We start from the raw sequence: 17,429 nt of genomic DNA on the forward strand, positions 1-17,429 counted from the left end.
GAAGAGGGGCAACCGGGACAGAATCCGGCGCCCCAACCGGGACTAGAACCCGGTGTGCCGGCGCCGCAAGGTGGAGGATTAGCCTATTGAGCCACGGCGCCGGCTCTCTAGGTCTTCTTACCTAAATGATTCTGCCAGCACTTCAAACCAGCTTCTTCAATGAGCGGCCTTGCTATAGCTATGTCCACGTGGCCTCTTTCATTCACAGGCAGAGTCACTTTGAAAAGCTCCTCCAAGACTTGTTTCTTACTATGTATCAGTTCAGTCCAAACTCTGTTGACAGCTTTTATGAGAAGCTGACGACCTAGTAAATAAAAAAGAACAGGCACGTGTTCAAAACAAAATGTAAAATCATCAACAGGAAATGATATGGTTAGGTTAGCTCTTGCCAGAGGGTTGTTGGAAAAGACCACGTCCAAGTCCTGGATTGCTCTCTGGTTTCATGTCTCTCCCTCCCCTATATGCTCCTGCCACGAGATGATATAGCCAGAGGACCTTCTCCAGAACTTGCACCACGCTGTGTGGACGTTGTTTCCAGAACTGAGAGCTAAATAAACCTCTGTTCTTTGTAAGTTATCCAGCCTTGGGTATTTTGCCACAATAATTGAAAATGGACCAACACAGTATCATTAGGTAGCTGTAAATGCCAAGTTAGCATCTGCATTTCTACTGTTGCAAATGTAAATATCATCAATTCTGATCAAGAAATGTAGAGGGCGAGTAGAATCAGTGGTTAGTGCTTCACCTGTCCTAGGCTAAGGCTCCCTGAGCATGCTGGTGTACGGACTGCCCTAAGAGGAGAGTGGTTGTCAAGGCTGGCAGTTTCTGAAGTCAATTTTTGGTTAAATTTTAAGAACTGGAAATGAAATAGCAACAAGAAAATGCCACGAATCAAGGTAATTACCTTCACTAATATCTTGGCTGTAGCCACCATCTGGTTCAATGTCAGAGGGGATCATAATGTGCCATGTAGTCATGCGAGCTTCTGCTTCCAATCCAAATCCATCCACGTTGCTGAAAAATTTCAGTTTAAACTGTATGTAGCTGAAAACTGTAATGACTAAGACATTCTGCAGAAATAAGTAAATGCTGGCTCCATCACAAAGTACCATTACTGACAGAAACATTCAGTAGATGCACACAAAAGGACTTCTGGTTTACCATGAAGATGCCATTTTAAGGGGGTGATTTCTTAATATTTTAGATATTTTTTATTATTAATGTTTTTACCAAAAATTACTAAAAAAGTTGACTTAACGAAGGACACGGTTCTGGAATGCATGTGTCCTCTCTCTAGTCCCATCTCTCAGCTCTCTGCTCCAGCAGTGGTGGAATACTTGCAGTTCCCCGATGAGCTATCTCCCTCTGCTCTCTGGGCAATCACATAGACTGTTCCTTCTTCCTAGGCACTCATCTCCATTCTCTTGTCCATCTCTAGCAGCTCAGCAGGTCGTTCTTTGAGTTTAGGGGCCTCTGTTATGTGCCCCCAAAGCAATGTGCTGCTTCTGGACACTTAGTGCACCTGACTGTTCTCCTTTCAAGAGGGTAGTCCCTTGGTCAATCTTTTTTTTTTTTTTTTTTTTTTTTTTTTGACAGGCAGAGTGGACAGTGAGAGAGAGAGACAGAGAGAAAGGTCTTCCTTTGCCGTTGGTTCACCCTCCAATGGCCGCCCCGGCCAGCGCGCTGCGGCCGGCGCACCGCGCTGATCCGATGGCAGGGGCCAGGAGCCAGGTGCTTTTCCTGGTCTCCCATGGGGTGCAGGGCCCAAGCACCTGGGCCATCCTCCACTGCACTCCCTGGCCACAGCAGAGAGCTGGCCTGGAAGAGGGGCAACCGGGACAGAATCCGGAGCCCCAACCGGGACTAGAACCCGGTGTGCCGGCGCCACTAGGCGGAGGATTAGCCTAGTGAGCCGCGGCGCCGGCCCCCTTGGTCAATCTTACTCATGTGTTATCCCAGTTCCTAATTCAATGCCCAGTCCCAGAAAACACTGAAGACATATCTGTCAAAGTAATTAACAGAAAAATACTAATTTTACCCATTTAACAGATAACAGTGCATTGAACTTTTTTTTTATTTTCAGCTTCCAAAACGTGTATTTTATTTCTTTAAAAACAAATTTCCCTTTTTGAAATGATATGTGGTGATTATGGAAAATTTTAGAGATGCAGAGAAGTAAAGGGGGAAAAATCCCATTATTTCATAGCAGAGATGCAACAAACATCCTACCTCTTTGCCTAAAGTTTTAAATAAAACAGATTAAAGGAAAAAAAGAATGTTACTATAAAAAAAGTAAAACAAAAAATTCTAGTAAACTGATAACAAAGATAAATCTTACCTGCCAACATGCAGATTAATCAGGCAGTGAGCCAGACAGCTAATGAATTCTTGGTCATGGTTCCCAGGTCCCAGGATCAAGTTCCTGTTTACAGTAAGGACCCTGAGAGAATCAAGGAGAGCTACTTGCTGAGGAACGGTTTTGTGTGCCCGTGAGAACTGGTACAAGATGGTTCTATTGAGGCAGTGATAAACTGAATCCAGTGACAACCCCTGTGATCTTCTCTTTGACTAAAGATATGAAAGATACGTTTTTAGTACAATGGACACAAATAAAAAGATTATCATTCACACATGAATGCTTATTCTATGCACCAGATGCCATGCTAAGTACTGGGGGTACTAAGTTAAAAAGGACAAAGCTCTTGCTACCTCACGGAGTTCAGAACCCACAAGACACATAAGCTCGAGGCAAGGAACAAGAGGAGTGCTCCATAAAGATAAAGGTCCCAGTGGCGAGAGCCGTGGAGGCTCCAGGGGCAGAGCAGCTGCCGCAGGACACAGTGCCAGCCAGCAGGGGCCTCCTACCAGACACACTTAGGGAGGGTAAATGATTTCCACTCTAAAGTACTGAAAATCACAAACTAGATGTTACGAAAATAACTTTTTTTTTTAACATTCTGGTTTTCTTGTTTCATTTCTTTACTTGAGAATTGTCCTCTTGGTCTTAAATACAAATTATCTTAAAAAAAATCTGAGGTGACAGGAGAGAACTTAAGCACCTATACCAGATGCTGATAGACACCGTGACAGCATTTCCCATTCTCTACATTGCATGTTGAGTAAGAGTAAGCACGTGTGCCAAACTAGGCCAATATTCCTTCGATAGAGGGACCGTGAATATGCATGAAAACTGACATCTTCAAAGGAGCATGGACTACAATGGACTTTGTAAGATTCAACTGACAAGAACACTTATGCCCAACTTTTTATGTTCTTTAAGCCTTTACAAATTGATGTGTTATACTGTAAACACCTATCCAATTAGATTAAGATATGTAGACCTATCTGAGTATCAAAGTACAGTATCAGTGGGGAGCTCAGGGAGGGTGCCATCACAGCTCAAGAGAAGCAGGCAACCTTAAAAGGGACACACTGGCACCAAGCTACTGATAAGGGAGAAGGGGAAGGTTAAAAGTTTATTTTTAATTCACTTTTAATAGGTTTAGCTTTCCAGGAGATGTTAATATTCATTTTCTTATTAGTTACACTTATTTCCAACAATTTTGACATCATAGGCAAAATTTTTTCAATAGGAAAACATGTACTCTACAACTAATAGTGACAATGGATTACCTGTGCAATTAGTTGAATTATAAAATCTATAAGAAGTTTAGATTCTTTGTTGAACATGCCTTGCCAAAGCTTGTCCACCACACGTTGTGTGAAATAAAACACATTATTCACCAATACCTGGTAGCTTCCTCCACTGGTAATAGGCAGAGATGCATCTTCCCCTAAATTCCAGTAGGAAAAAAAGGTCTAAGAAAATTGGTTATCTACCAGCACACGACCATAACCTCAAGGAAATGGGGCTAGGGAAAATTGAGTATATCTATAACATTCAGAAATGTAACCACTAGCTCTTAGATACTATTTTAAGAAAATGATATTATGGAGAGAAATCAGGATAAATATTGGAAGAAATAATTTCAGCAAGGTTAAATGATATGGATTGAGGCTATGGGCTGTGAAGTCTCTTACTGCCTAAAGATAGACTGTGATAAGCAAACAGTTCTTCAACTAAAATGGTCAGTGACAGGTGATTGTCACCGGAGTGAAAAATTAAGTCAGCTTGTTAACTGTAAATTGACTCTGCGGAAGCAATAAAGGGCAACAAAGCTTTCTATTTTTTATGATACCTTTAACAGCAGTAATGGGCAGAAGACAGCTCAGAAAATTTGTGGGAAATCAGATATAGTCAGAGGTGGTGTCTTTAGCTCCCCGCACACTTGCTACCAGCATTCTCTCTGCATAGCTATCCAGTGTCTTCAGCGTGTTTATTACACCCACATGGCCTCAAGACTAACCCTCCTGGCTCTGCCTCTAGAGATTCTGTAAGCTCTGCTGAATGTGATGATGATTCGCACCTATTCTAAGTTGCCCCATTAAGCAAAACTCCTCATTTTGTGTCGTTATATAGGATGATTGATTTCAACTGATAACAACAAGTACAGAGTGTGACTGACACCCAGCTTTGAGAGTGTTAAAATGCATGTTAAGATTTCCTAATCTTCAAAGATTTCCTGGCAAATTTACTTTGGAAAAAATATGTTAACTGAATAGCGCAGAATTCCTACAATTATATTATCACCAGGAATTCAAAGGAGCATATATATACTAAAGTATTACATTTTCTTTTATAAATTTTATCTTTTTCATATATAAAAGTTGGCTCCATGGTAAATGTATTGCTTTGTGTTTTTATTGTAATTAGATACAGACACACAGAAATTTCAATGTGTTTTTCCTTTCCTAATAGAGATACTAAAGAATAATATATATATTGCTACAACCCAACAAATCCACTCTAGATATATACCCAAAAATGTGCATAAAATTGCCTACAAATATGGTCCTATGAACCAGAGAGCAGTTTTGTTTACACTATCTCATACTGGAAACCTTCTTGTCTGTCAACACTTAAAACAAGTAAATTTACGTGTTCACATGATAAAATTCTATATGGTAATAAAAAATGGCTCCTGCCACATGCACAAACATGGATAAATATTACAAATATAATGTTGAACAGAGGAGACTTTACTAAAAAGGAAGGAGGAAAGAGATGAAGTTAAAAGGAGATATACTCAGTGTTCAGACAGAGAAGGGGAATGATTATAGGCACTTTTATAAAGTAAAAATAAAACACAGAATTACCCAATAACACATCAGCTGCAAGCAAATGGTCCATCACACTGTCCAAAATATATGTCTGAAATTCTTTTTGCTGAGTTCTTGTAGATCTTTCAGGGGAAGCCTGATAAATAAAATGAAGAAATAGAAATAGAATCAACCAAACAAAAGTAGGCGTTCAGCCCTATTTACATTTCTAAATATATTTTAAAAATTATATGAAATGGTATATATGCTTATATAATCTTTCTCTTATTTTTCTGACCATAGAGTTTTTAAAATAAGGCAAAGGCAGAGCACCATCATATGAATTCATTTAATCAAAACAGTATTCTAAACATTAGAAACATTTAATATATACTTGACAATTATCTATCTATCTATCCATCTATCTATATTTATTTGAAAGGCAGAGCTTACAGATAGAGAGGGAGAGACAGAGAGAGAGCTTCTATGCGCTGCTTCACTACCCAAATGGCTGCAATGGCTGAAGCCGGGCAAGTTTGAAGCTAGGAGCCAGGAGCTTCCTCTGGTCTCTCATATGGGTGGCAGGAGTCAAGGACTTGGGCCATCTCCTCTGCCTTCCCAGGCACACTAGCAAGGAGCTGGATCGGAAGTGTAGCAGCTGGGACTCAAACTGCAGCTCATATGGGATACCAACCCAGCTTCTTTAAGGCAGCAGGTTTTTTTTTTCTTTTTTTAATGATTCATTTATTTATTTGAAAGTCAGAGTTACACAGAGAGAGAAGGAGAGGCAGAGAGAAAGAGGTCTTCCATCCGCTGGTTCACTCTCTAATTGACTACAACAGCTGGAGCTGTGCTGATCTGAAGCCAGGGGCCAGGAGCCAGGAGCTTCTTCTCGGTCTTCCATGCGGGTGCAAGGGCCCAAGGACTTGGGCCATCCTCTACTGCTTTCCCAGGCCACAGCAGAGAGCTAGATCGGAAGTGGAGCAGCTGGGACTCGAACTGGCGCCCATATAGGATGCCAGCACTACAGACAGTGGCCCTACCCGCTACGCCACAGCACCGGCTCCGGTCATCTCTGAGTGTTTTCAAGTTTGCAAAGGGGACAAGCTCTATCAGGCATGCTTAATTTTAACTCACTCATATGGATTTTTGATGAAACTGATTGTTTTCCTGCTAATATCAGACACTGTGCCCTGGTTAAATGCTTAGCATGACAAGTACCTAAAATATGTTAATGATTTCTTTTAATTGACCAAGTTTAGATATTTTCACAAGAGTAAGATGAACATCTTGTGTGGCTTTAAGATTACAATTAAAAAGTTAACTGTATCAGTCACTAGAGGGAGTAGTGAAAGCTCACATTCAGTTGTCAAACTGTTGAGAGCACGTAGAGGTTCCTCAGCCAGAAGCAGTCTTGTACACAGTGAATCCTTTATATAAGATTTTATTTTCAGGAGCTGGTGCTATAGCATAGTGGGTTTAAGCCTATGCCTGTGACATTGACAGCCCGTGTGGATGCTGGTTCAGGTCCCAGCTGCTCCACTTCCAATCCAGCTCTTTGCTAATGGCCTGATAAAGCAGTAAAGATGCTTGGGCCCCTACACCCATGTGGGACACCTGGAAGAAGCTTTTTGTTCCTGGCTTCAGATCGGCCCAGCTCTGGCCGTTGTGGCCATTTCGGGAGTGAACCAGCAAATAAACGACCTCTCTCTGTGTCTCTCCCTCTCTGTAACTCTGCCTTTTAAATAGATGAATAATTTTTTTAAAAAAGATATTATTTCCAGAGTCCCTAGCATGTACTATTTAACCCTACTTATATGACTTAGTCAAAGGAACATGAATGTACAGGCAAGAAATCATATGTGAAATCCCCTTTCTGCGTCTTTTCTCTTGCGATTTTTCTAGGTGAACATTTTCTAGTATTTTTCAGGGATGGCTAATTTCTATAGCCACAGTGAGGCCAGTTAAGTCCTCATGGTGCAGCCAATTTGCATCACATATCAGGAGAATGGTCAAGCAACCCACAAGTTTACTGCTCTGAGGAAAATTCAGCAAGTATATATTGAGTATCTCTTATGTGCATCACCATGTATCGTTGGCTGTAAAGGATACTAACAACAGCAATACTTGGTGGTGATGGGAGACAGGGATGGTGGTGAAGTTATGAGGTGAGAAGACATCACCACTAGGTGCTGCCAATGTCCAGGGAAAGGCTGGCATGCTGCAGCCTATGGCTAAATTCAACGTGGGCCTGTTGTAGGCAAAGTTTTACTCCTCATTCCTTTATGTACTATCTGTGGTTGCTTTCTGGCTATGATGGTAGAGCTGAGTAGTTTTGACACAGACTCTGGCTCACAAAGGCAAAAGTATTTACCATCTGGCCCTTAACAGGAAAAGTATGCTGAGTCTTAGAGAAAGGCCAATAAAGGATTGAACTGGGGCCATGTGGAAAAAGAAGAGCGAGACAAATGGACATGGACTGAAGCAGGGCTGGCATTGTGGCACAGCAGGTTAAGCCGCCACCTGTGATATTGGCATCACATTTGGGCACCAGTTGCAGACTCAGCTGCTCAACTTCTGATTCCAGCTCCCTGCTAATGTGCCTGGGAAGGCAGCAGAGGATGGTCCAAATCCTTGGGCGGCTGCATCCAAGGGGGAGACCCAGAAGAAGCTCTTGGCTTCTGGCTTCAGCCTGGCTCAGCCCTGGCCATTGTGTCCATCTGGGGAGTGAACCAGTGGATGGAATATCTCTGTCTCTGTCTTCTCTCTTTAATATAAATAAAAAATAAATCCTTATTAACCAAACAAAAAGGGGGGGTTTAAAGCATTTGCAGGATTAAATGATTTTCATAGCTCATGATATGTCCTACCTACCCATAACTCAGAACTGGAAATATGCAAAGTATTCAGCATAGAACTTGCTTGCTTATTAAAATCCAAATTATAAAAGCTATGCAAAAGAAATGGAAATGTATTTCTTTGTCTTTACCTCTAATAGAAGATCAATTAGTGGTGTTTGTTTGCTGGCAGGTGTAAGACAAAGGTTGTCTATTATTAAGACCCGCATAAAGTCAAAAACAAACTTCTTGGCTGGGTGATTGGTCAGATACGTCTTGGCACCCACATTGCAGTACTCCGATTGGCTCCTGTTCATCCCTGTGTCTGCTGCAAAGGCTTTGAACTCTTCTGCTGGAGATCCAACCTCATCATCAAGGTCAGTCACCTAGTAAAAGCAAATGGAAAGATATGATAATTGCATTAGGCTTCATGTGACAATTTTGTATTTCCTAAAAGCAAAATTGTAGCAAGAACAGTATTCTCCTTCACATATAACTATTTAATCTATTCAGTGCATTATCTCACTCTCTTTTTCTTGATCCTTGCTTTCAAGGCAGTAACCTGGCACCATATGTTAAGGTCACTCAACATACAGTATTTTGGAGTGACCACCACCAATAAATCTGCTTTATGTTACATTATATGTCTACTGAGAATAACTTCACTTAAACAAAATATGAAAGTATGAATGACTATGTCTATATATTTGAAATCTACTTTTGAAATTTCAGATAAAAATATGGCATAGAGGGCCAACACATTTTCTGTGCATTAATAAAACCTCAAATAAATAAGCAAAACAACAATAAAACCAGTGCCAATTTTGAGCCAAGCAAGAGAGAAAAAAAAAGTGGGAAATGACGAGATGCTAATAAGAAAAAGACACTGAGATATTATTGAGGGCCAGTTTCTTTCTTTTTTCTGTTTTTTTTTTAACCAATAATGAAGATTCTAAAATTGTAAACAAGTTATAATCTTAAGGTCATGGGGTACAGTGGTCTTTCTCCTAAAAGTACTCACAATATGAAAATATCTGATCTCTATGTGGGGAAAAAACACTTACAGAAGATAGTTTATTCCAGACCAGGGAGTATGTGTAGAAATTAGAGAAACTTCATGCAATTCTGAAGTACTATGAAGTGTTTTGGGGCCAGGTTTAAAGGACAAAAGAAATATCGATGCTACACATGATTACAGTTTAATAATTTTTTATTAAATTCATACAAAATAAGAAAGATAAAGCTGAACACAGTAAGTTGAGCAGAACCAAGGACCAACATATACTTTGATTTGATAGAGACTGTCAGCCATATAATTCACTTGTAAAGATTATGTACAGCAAACGCCTAATTCCCGAAATAAGATAATTTTTGTGCGACTCAGGTTCTAAAGGACCAGCAATTATTTACAGAAGGAAATTAGTAATAAGGGACTTCGAGGAATATAGTAAATGGACATAAGGGAAGTAGAGGTCATTTTATTTTAGGGGAAAGCAGATATAACGTGTGGAGAGCTAGAGATGCCACACAGTGATGCAAGAAGTGATGTAGGAACTTACGAAAATGTGACTTGGTCAGAGGCTTAAAAGACTGACAGGGGCCAGCACTGAGGTATAGCACCTAAAGCTGCTGCCTGCAGTGCCAGCATCCCATATGGTCGCTGGTTCAAGTCCCAACTGCTCCACTTCCGATCCAGCTCTCTACTATGGCCTGGGAAAGCAGTAGAAGATGGCCCAAGTCCTTGGGCCCCTGCACCCGAGTGGGAGACCTGGAGGAAGCTCCTGGTTCCTGGTTTCGGATAGGCTCAGCTCCGGCCATTGTGGCCATTTGGGGTTGGGCTAATAGATGGAAGACCTCTCTACCTTTCTCTGCCTCTCTGTAACTTTGTCCTTCAAATAAATAATAAATAAATATTAAAACAAAGAAAGAAGATTGACAAAAAAGTATCTGCTAACCATTGGAACAGACCAATTCCAGTTTTGACATTTTCCTACCATCTCTGAATAAGGGCGAATATTGAAGGGGAAGACGGTTGCTGCCAATGCACACAAGAAATCAGGGCTCATCCACATGGAGGCAAGGTCTGGAACATTGTGATACAAATATCTAAAGAACTGCATGAGTGTCACGGGATATTCTCGGAGCCAAGAGCCCTCTTCTTCTGATTGCCAAGGCTGTCACAGAGAGAAGAGAAGAAGGAATAATTTAGAGAAATGAACACCACTAAAAACTGTATAAAGAATCCATCACTTCTTAAACCAGATGCATTGGTGGTCCATTTATAACCAAATGTATGCAAACAAATTGAGAGGTTAGTGGAAATAAACACAATCCTCCCAGAAACTGTTCATGCATTTCCTGGAGTTCTTAGAGCTCAGCTAACTGGAGGGGCTGGTTTTCATCACTCATCTGTAATAGCACGGGTACTGCTAGTACCAGTGGTGGCCCTATCACCATTAACGTTGCCCCACTGTGCATCACACGGAGAGTCAGGAGCAACAAAAAAATACGGATGTCAGTTCACCTTTCTGAGCTTCCAGCTGTCACATGTGCAATAAGAGTTATGAAACACAACAATGAAGATGATTAAAAATAACCAAAATTAAAAAAAGAAAATATTTGAACATTGTATATTTGCTGAAACCTTCCCAGAGAATGCCTTTATTTTTAACTTAGAATTTTATATTTGTTTAAGCACAGGCACCAAAACAAGAATCCAAAAGCATTCTAAATTAATACACTTAATGGTAATGTTCTGTTCTTAGATGGAGTAACAATAGATTTGACTAAAATTAAATTTGTCAAGTACATGTAATCCAAAGATTCTGAGTTAACATTTTATCTAGTAATACATTGTGAAAAAAATTACAGCATTATTCCAAGGAACCCTGTAAGATAAGAAAATACATTTCATCATTTGTTTTTCTAAGTCCACATCTCTCACCTAGAAACAATTAGAATAGAAACAAACAAACAAACCTTGCAATGACAACATTTCTAACCTCAAAATTATAGTGATTTCAAAAGGTCAAATAAGGGCCAGCACTGTGGCATAGCAGGTTGGGCTGCTCCTGCAGCACCAGCATCCCATATGGTCGCCAGTTTGAGTCCCAGCTGCTCTGTCTCTGATCCAGCTCTCTGCTAATGTGCCTGGGAAAGCAGTGAGGATGGCTCATGTGCTTGGGCCCCTGCACCCACGGGGGAGACCTGGAATAAGCTCCTGGTTCCTGGAGCCATTTGGGGAGTGAACCAGTGGATGGAGGGTCTCTCTCTCTCTCTGTATCTCTCCCTCTCTCTCTCTGTAAATCTGCCTTTCAAATACATAAAATAAACCTTTATAAAAAGAGAAAGGGGTTGGCTCTGTGGCATAGCAGGTTAAGCCGCTGTCTGTGGTGCTGAAATCCCATGTGGGCACCAGTTAGATTCCCGGCTGCTCCACTTCCAGTCCAGATCCAGCTCCCTAATAATGCACCTGGGAAAGCAGCAGAGTATGGCCCAGGTGCTTGGGCCCCTGTACCTGCATGGGAGACGTGGAGGAAGCTCCTAGTTCCTGGTTTGGGATCGACTCAGCTCCAGCTGTTGTGGCCATTTGGGGAGTGAGCCAGTGGGTAGGAGAGTCTCTCTGCCTCTCCCTCTCTCTAATTCTGCCTTTCAAATAAATAAATCTTTAAAAAAATAAAAAAATCAAATAACATTATTGTAATAACATATACTATATGCTATAATATATACCCACCATATACTAATATATAATATATGGTAATATAATTAATGTATTATGATATATTCATATAATATTATGCTAATTATAATATGTTTTTTATATATATTCATGAAGCACTTACTGTATGCCAGGAACTCTTGTAAGTAAGGCTTCATGTGTATACTAACTTATTAAATCATTACAACTACTATAGGAGGTCAATTCTATTATCACCAGCAGCCCCAACATGAGGAAACAGAGCTACACAGAGCCTAGCATGTCTGTAATACCAGGGGTGGGACCTGAACCCAGGAAGGTATCCAGAGTATCTACTCAAAGGCACTGCACTGTCCATCCTTAGATTCGAGACGACAAAACAGAGAGGCTGAGGTTTCAGAGATCATGTGGTAAATAAACAGGATACCAGAGGATTCTGTTTGAAAAACACATATCATAGGCCAAGTGAACCACCCAGAGATCCAGCAACACAGCAAACTTACTGAGTTCAGCATGCTGCGGAGCATGCCCAGTAGTAAAAAAGCCGCTTCTGTACACACGTTATGGATAGAAGAGACCACGGTTCCACTGGAGGCAGGAACTCCAAAGATGAATGTCCAAATAGAGTCCAGATCAAACTGCAGAGGTCGGAGAGGACAGATTAGTCACTACTATTTTTTTAGCAGAGACCCGCACAAGTCCTAACTTTCTACAATTTTTTCAAAATTGGTTTTAAAGTGAAAAATGATAAACAGTCTTAGTATCCTTCCACCCTACATTGTAAAACTCATTTGTATAGCTACAAAGAAAAACTGAATACTAGTTATCGTCCTTTCTTAGGTATATATGTTAAAAACACTGCTTTCTACTTTTCTAAAGAAAGCAAAGAAAAATAAAATACATATTAAATATCTGAGAGGTGGCATTATAGAACCGATGATTTTAAGCAGGAGCATTTTAGAAAGCACACAGAATTCACTTCTTTTCCATTCTCAGAAACATTCTAATTCAATTTTAGATTACTTACAGATAAGATTTAACAAAATAAAAACCAAATTAGGAAGATTTATTCATGGCATTTTTATATAATATTTTATGAGCATGGTGTCATGCATATTTTGAAAAATTGCATAACCAAACTCTGCTAAGCATGAATTTATATCTTGATTTAATGTAAGGGTACAGACTCAGTGTTTACACTTAAAAGGTTTTGTCAACTACTAGAGTTGATTTGAATAGCATTTGGCATTAGGATGGAAACACAGTTGAATTTAACAGCTATAATTCCTAAGTCTTAGAGTGATCAAACATAAAGTACGTACAGACACCCATAACAGTCCTCAATTAGAAGTCAAAATAACCCTTACTCTTTTCCTGAGATGGATGTTATCTAATATTAAGAAATTAAAAACTCTTTTATAAATCTCACACCTTCCCAATTAATATCACAGAGAGGGGTCAGTGCTGTGGTGTAGTAGGTTAAGCCTCCGCTTGAAGCGCCGGCATGCTCCCTGCTAATGCACCTGGGAAAGCAGTGGAAGATGGCCAAAGTCCTTGGGCTCCTGCGCCCATATAGGAGACCCAGACCGGAAGAAGCTTCTAGCTCCTCACTTCAGCCTGGCTTAGCCCCAGCCAAGGCAGCCATTTGGGGAGTGAACCAGCAGATGGAAGATCTCTCTCTCTCTTTCTCCTCTCTATCTCTGCCTTTCAAATAAATAAATAAATCTTTAAAAAAAAATCAGAAAAAGTTCTCATATATAGCCAGTTAATTTATGGTAGACAACCATTCCTCAAGTCACTTTTAATTCTATGGATATGAAATATGTTTAGATAAAATCACATCAATTGTTGCTGGTGCTGTGGTGCACACCGGCATCCCATATGGGCACCAGTTCTAGTCCTGGCTGCTCCTCTTCCCATCCAGCTCACGGCTATGGCCTGGGAAAGCAATAGAAGATGGGCCCCTACACCCGGGTGGGAGACCTGGAAGAAGCTCCTGGCTTCGGATCGGCACAGCTCCGGCCGTTGCGGCCATTTGCGGAGTGAACCAGCGGACGAAAGATCTTTCTGTCTCTCCCTCTCACTATCTGTGGCTCTACTTCTCAAATAAATAAATAATCTTAAAAAAAAAATCACATCAAGCAAAAGAATCCTTTAGATAATCATTAAAACATTATCCAAAGTCTTTACACATATATAAAGTAACCACTTTTTAAAAAAAAAAAAAAAAAAAAAAAAAAGGTCAAGGAAGGACAAAGGACTTTTGGAAAAATATTCTGCCCTCTTTTTTTTCCCCCAGATTCTTCTATTCCAAATTAAATCCTCAACATGAGAAAAATGATGGAATCAATAGTTGGTTTTACTGTTATTAACCCATTACCCTATGGTGATTTTTGGGTACAAACAGGCACATTTACATCTTACTAGGTAATTCCTACCTGGCAACCCTGCTTACATCGGCTGCTGATGACAGGCACACTGACCTGCAGGTTCTCAGGCAGCTCGCTCACTGGCTGCTGCAGAAACAATGCCATGAGAAGAAAATAGAGGGCAGGGACATTAGTGTGTTTAGGAAGGAATGACTGCAGAACTGGGAAACCAGGAAAGTGACAGGCATCCCGGTTAATCTCCCTGACTGTTGATCTCCCACCAGCACTCCTGCCCACATTGAATCCTAAGAAGAGAGAAAGGAAACAATAATTACAAGACTGCTTATAGATAACCATGCTGCATTAAGAAAGAAGTACGAAGTAACTCAGTGTGTGTGATGTTTCTATCTAGACAAGATTAATGTAGGCAATTAATTTTCCAATTGTTGGAACTCATCCTTCATCAAAAGTTTAACTTGGCCATCTGTCTGACTTTACCAATCCTGTCCATTTGGATGCAGGTTTTGAAACATAGCTGAGACAAATAACAGTTTGAAGTTACTTCTCAAGACAATACAAATTCTACTCAATAATAATAATAAAAAAAAAATGGTCTCAGAAGAGTTCTCTAACCTTAAGGATTAAATTTCCCTAAGCAGGAAATGACATTCAAAATACAGTCAAAATATAGATTCTATAAAAGTATAACTTAAAAAATACTTATTATAGTATGGTTAACATACTTCATTTGTTCAGAAAAATCACCATCAGCTAGTTAACCTTGAATAATCTATGAATTTACAGACAACACCAAATGAAAAAGCGAAACATTCCTCTTTCCAACATGATCTGTGAGCAGCTGGAAGCCCTGGGAGGGCCACACCCACTGTGGCTGAGCTGCCCACCCCAGGCCTCTCCAGAAACCCAGCTTGCTCAGATGGCCAGCTCTCAGGAGTATGACTTCTAGAGGATGGCTGTTTCTATCAATCTTGTCTCCTCTGTTAAATAACTAATTTCAAGATGCAACTCAAAGATTAGTTGTTTTTTTTTTTTTTTAACCACACCAAATCTAGGATAATGACTAAAGTTTCAACATTTTTGTGAATAGTGACCAATAGATTTTTACCCTGCGGCAATGATATTTCAAAGGGATACTAGAGGGATATTCACATTTTTTTTCAACTTCCTTTTTCTAGGATAAATTAAGCACTTATTTGCAATTACTATGTAACATAATTCACTGTGCCTACCAACTAAGTTGCTTCTAAAATATATTATCCTGGGGCCGGCACTGTGGCTCAGTAGGTTAATCCTCCACCTACAGTGCTGGCATCCCATATGGGCACCGTTCTAATCCAGGCTGCTCCTCTTCTGATTCAGCTCTCTGCTATGGCCTGGGAAAGCAGTAGAAGATGGCTCAAACACTTGGGCCCCTGCACCTGCCTGGGAGACCCAGAAAAAAGCTTCTGGATCCTAGCTCCTGTCTTCAGATAGGCCCCAGCCTATTGCAGCCACGTGGGATGTGAACCAGCAAATAGAAGATCTTTCTCTCTGTCTCTACCTCTCATTGTCTGTAATTCTACTTCTCAAATAAATAAATAAATATTATCTCAATTGACTGCTAAGGGCAGTGAATTAATCTTTTAAAGTATGCTCTACTAATCAACAAAGAACTGTACAGCAATTTACCAAGTTCTTTCAGGTACTGTCTCATCTCTAAATCACAACGAACATGTAAGTTGCAAATTTCCAGTACCATCGTTATAACATGAAAACTAAGCAATTTGTTTAAAGTCACAAAAGCAGTGATTGGTGATACCATAATTTGGAGTCTGATGTCTCCACAGCCCCAAAGATTAAGCCCTCCTTAAGGACAGTGCCATGCTTCTGGAAGACTGGCTATAGAAGACATCGAATTGATTTTTGTTGATAGTAAGTTTTAAATGAAACTATGAGAATAAAGAAAAAAGTCTTGTGCTTGTATAAAATGGTATTTTATACATTAATAGGAAAATAAATTTTGATTAAACTGCAAGTCATAAAACAGAACCAATACCAGCATTCTCAGTTTCCTTTCTAAGGTCTTACATTATTTTCCTCCTATAATTAATCTTAAAAAGCATTTAATATACTATTTGCAATTAAGCATTAATTTAGATTCAAGTTACAGCTACATGGAAGGTATTTTTAGGAAGAAAAATCTGATAAAAACCAGTCAATGTACATACAAGTTTAAATGTTAGGTTGCTTATAAGGTCTAGGAGATACAGAAACAAATGAGATGATATCTGTATAAATATAAACATATACACATATCAGATAGATATTCTGGGCAAATTAAACTAAATGGAATCAAATTTAAATTAAATTGAAATCAAATAAATATATACATTTCTTCTCTGGGATGAGGGCAGCATATGCAATGTCCAAGCAGTTATCTGTGGAGGATTAGCAAATCTAAGGCGTGAAGTTGGGCAGAATAGATGTGGTAAAAGCACCTCTTCTGGAAAAGGAAAAGCACAGGACTAACAAAGAGAAGACAGATTCCTAGACTCTTAAATTGTGTGGCCCAGAAACCTTATGTAGTTAACAGTTTTAATTTCCTAATTTGAGAATTATTTTCTGTAAGATATAACTTATATACTATAAAACTATATCTGACAGCACAATCATGAAGGCCAAATGAGATGACAAATCTTAACGAATTTTGCAAACCACACGTAGTACATAAATCTTATGACTATTGCTGCGCTGGGCCTTTAAGTGGCTGTGCTGTCAATTAGCACTTAAAACTCACATGTTCAACAGAATTTGCTTTGTGCATCTATCTCATTGTTTATTCCCTGGTGGCTATTATGAAGATCAGTAAGCTAAATTTCCTGCTGTTAAACTGTTCATAATAATCACAGCTGAAGGTTATATTCTTCCCCAGTGTCCATGCAAACCAGTGATCTATTTTTCAGAGTATGAAAGTACCTATAATGATAATGTAAACTGTGTATTTTAAAGCAGACCATTTTCTTAAGAAATCATTTCACAGTGAATTACAAGTAGCATACTCTGGTTTCTCTTCAGATCATATAAATCTTTCGCCTTTTACTAAAGAATTACAAGTAGCATCATTTCCTTTTATAGCATGTACAAAGCTTCTATAAACATTTTACACATGTGAAATAACAAGCTAGTACTACATTGAAAGCTCTGTATTCCTACTATTTGCTTTGGTATTTGAAGTATTGCAAGCAGCACTGAGATACTGATACTTTAACAGTTTTTGATAAATAACCTACATATTACATTCTGATTCTCTAATTACCCCAACCGATAAGGGTAAATAGATATTCTTGACGCAAGCTCCTAAAG

The 17,429-nt window shown here is 39.6% G+C and overlaps 1 protein-coding gene across 15 annotated transcripts in view; it reads right to left on the minus strand.

The window, feature by feature from the left end:
• The window catches only part of WDFY3 (WD repeat and FYVE domain containing 3), a 310,521-nt gene that overhangs the window by 69,573 nt on the left and 223,519 nt on the right, over window positions 1-17,429 (minus strand). For 8 of the 15 annotated variants that reach the window (XM_070047898.1, XM_070047894.1, XM_070047899.1 and 5 more), the window contains 9 exons: window positions 14,136-14,371; window positions 12,201-12,335; window positions 9,953-10,171; window positions 8,150-8,383; window positions 5,218-5,317; window positions 3,634-3,794; window positions 2,339-2,568; window positions 905-1,014; window positions 122-304 (listed from right to left, as the gene is read on the minus strand). In XM_070047898.1, the coding sequence (XP_069903999.1) occupies window positions 122-304; window positions 905-1,014; window positions 2,339-2,568; window positions 3,634-3,794; window positions 5,218-5,317; window positions 8,150-8,383; window positions 9,953-10,171; window positions 12,201-12,335; window positions 14,136-14,371 (1,608 nt within the window). The remainder of the gene's footprint in view (window positions 1-121; window positions 305-904; window positions 1,015-2,338; window positions 2,569-3,633; window positions 3,795-5,217; window positions 5,318-8,149; window positions 8,384-9,952; window positions 10,172-12,200; window positions 12,336-14,135; window positions 14,372-17,429) is intronic. The other 7 variants (XM_017347436.3, XM_017347435.3, XM_017347430.3 and 4 more) reach the window with 3 other exon arrangements.

The sequence above is a fragment of the Oryctolagus cuniculus genome, chromosome 8, assembly GCF_964237555.1.
Source record: "Oryctolagus cuniculus chromosome 8, mOryCun1.1, whole genome shotgun sequence".
NCBI classification, from domain to species: domain Eukaryota; kingdom Metazoa; phylum Chordata; class Mammalia; order Lagomorpha; family Leporidae; genus Oryctolagus; species Oryctolagus cuniculus.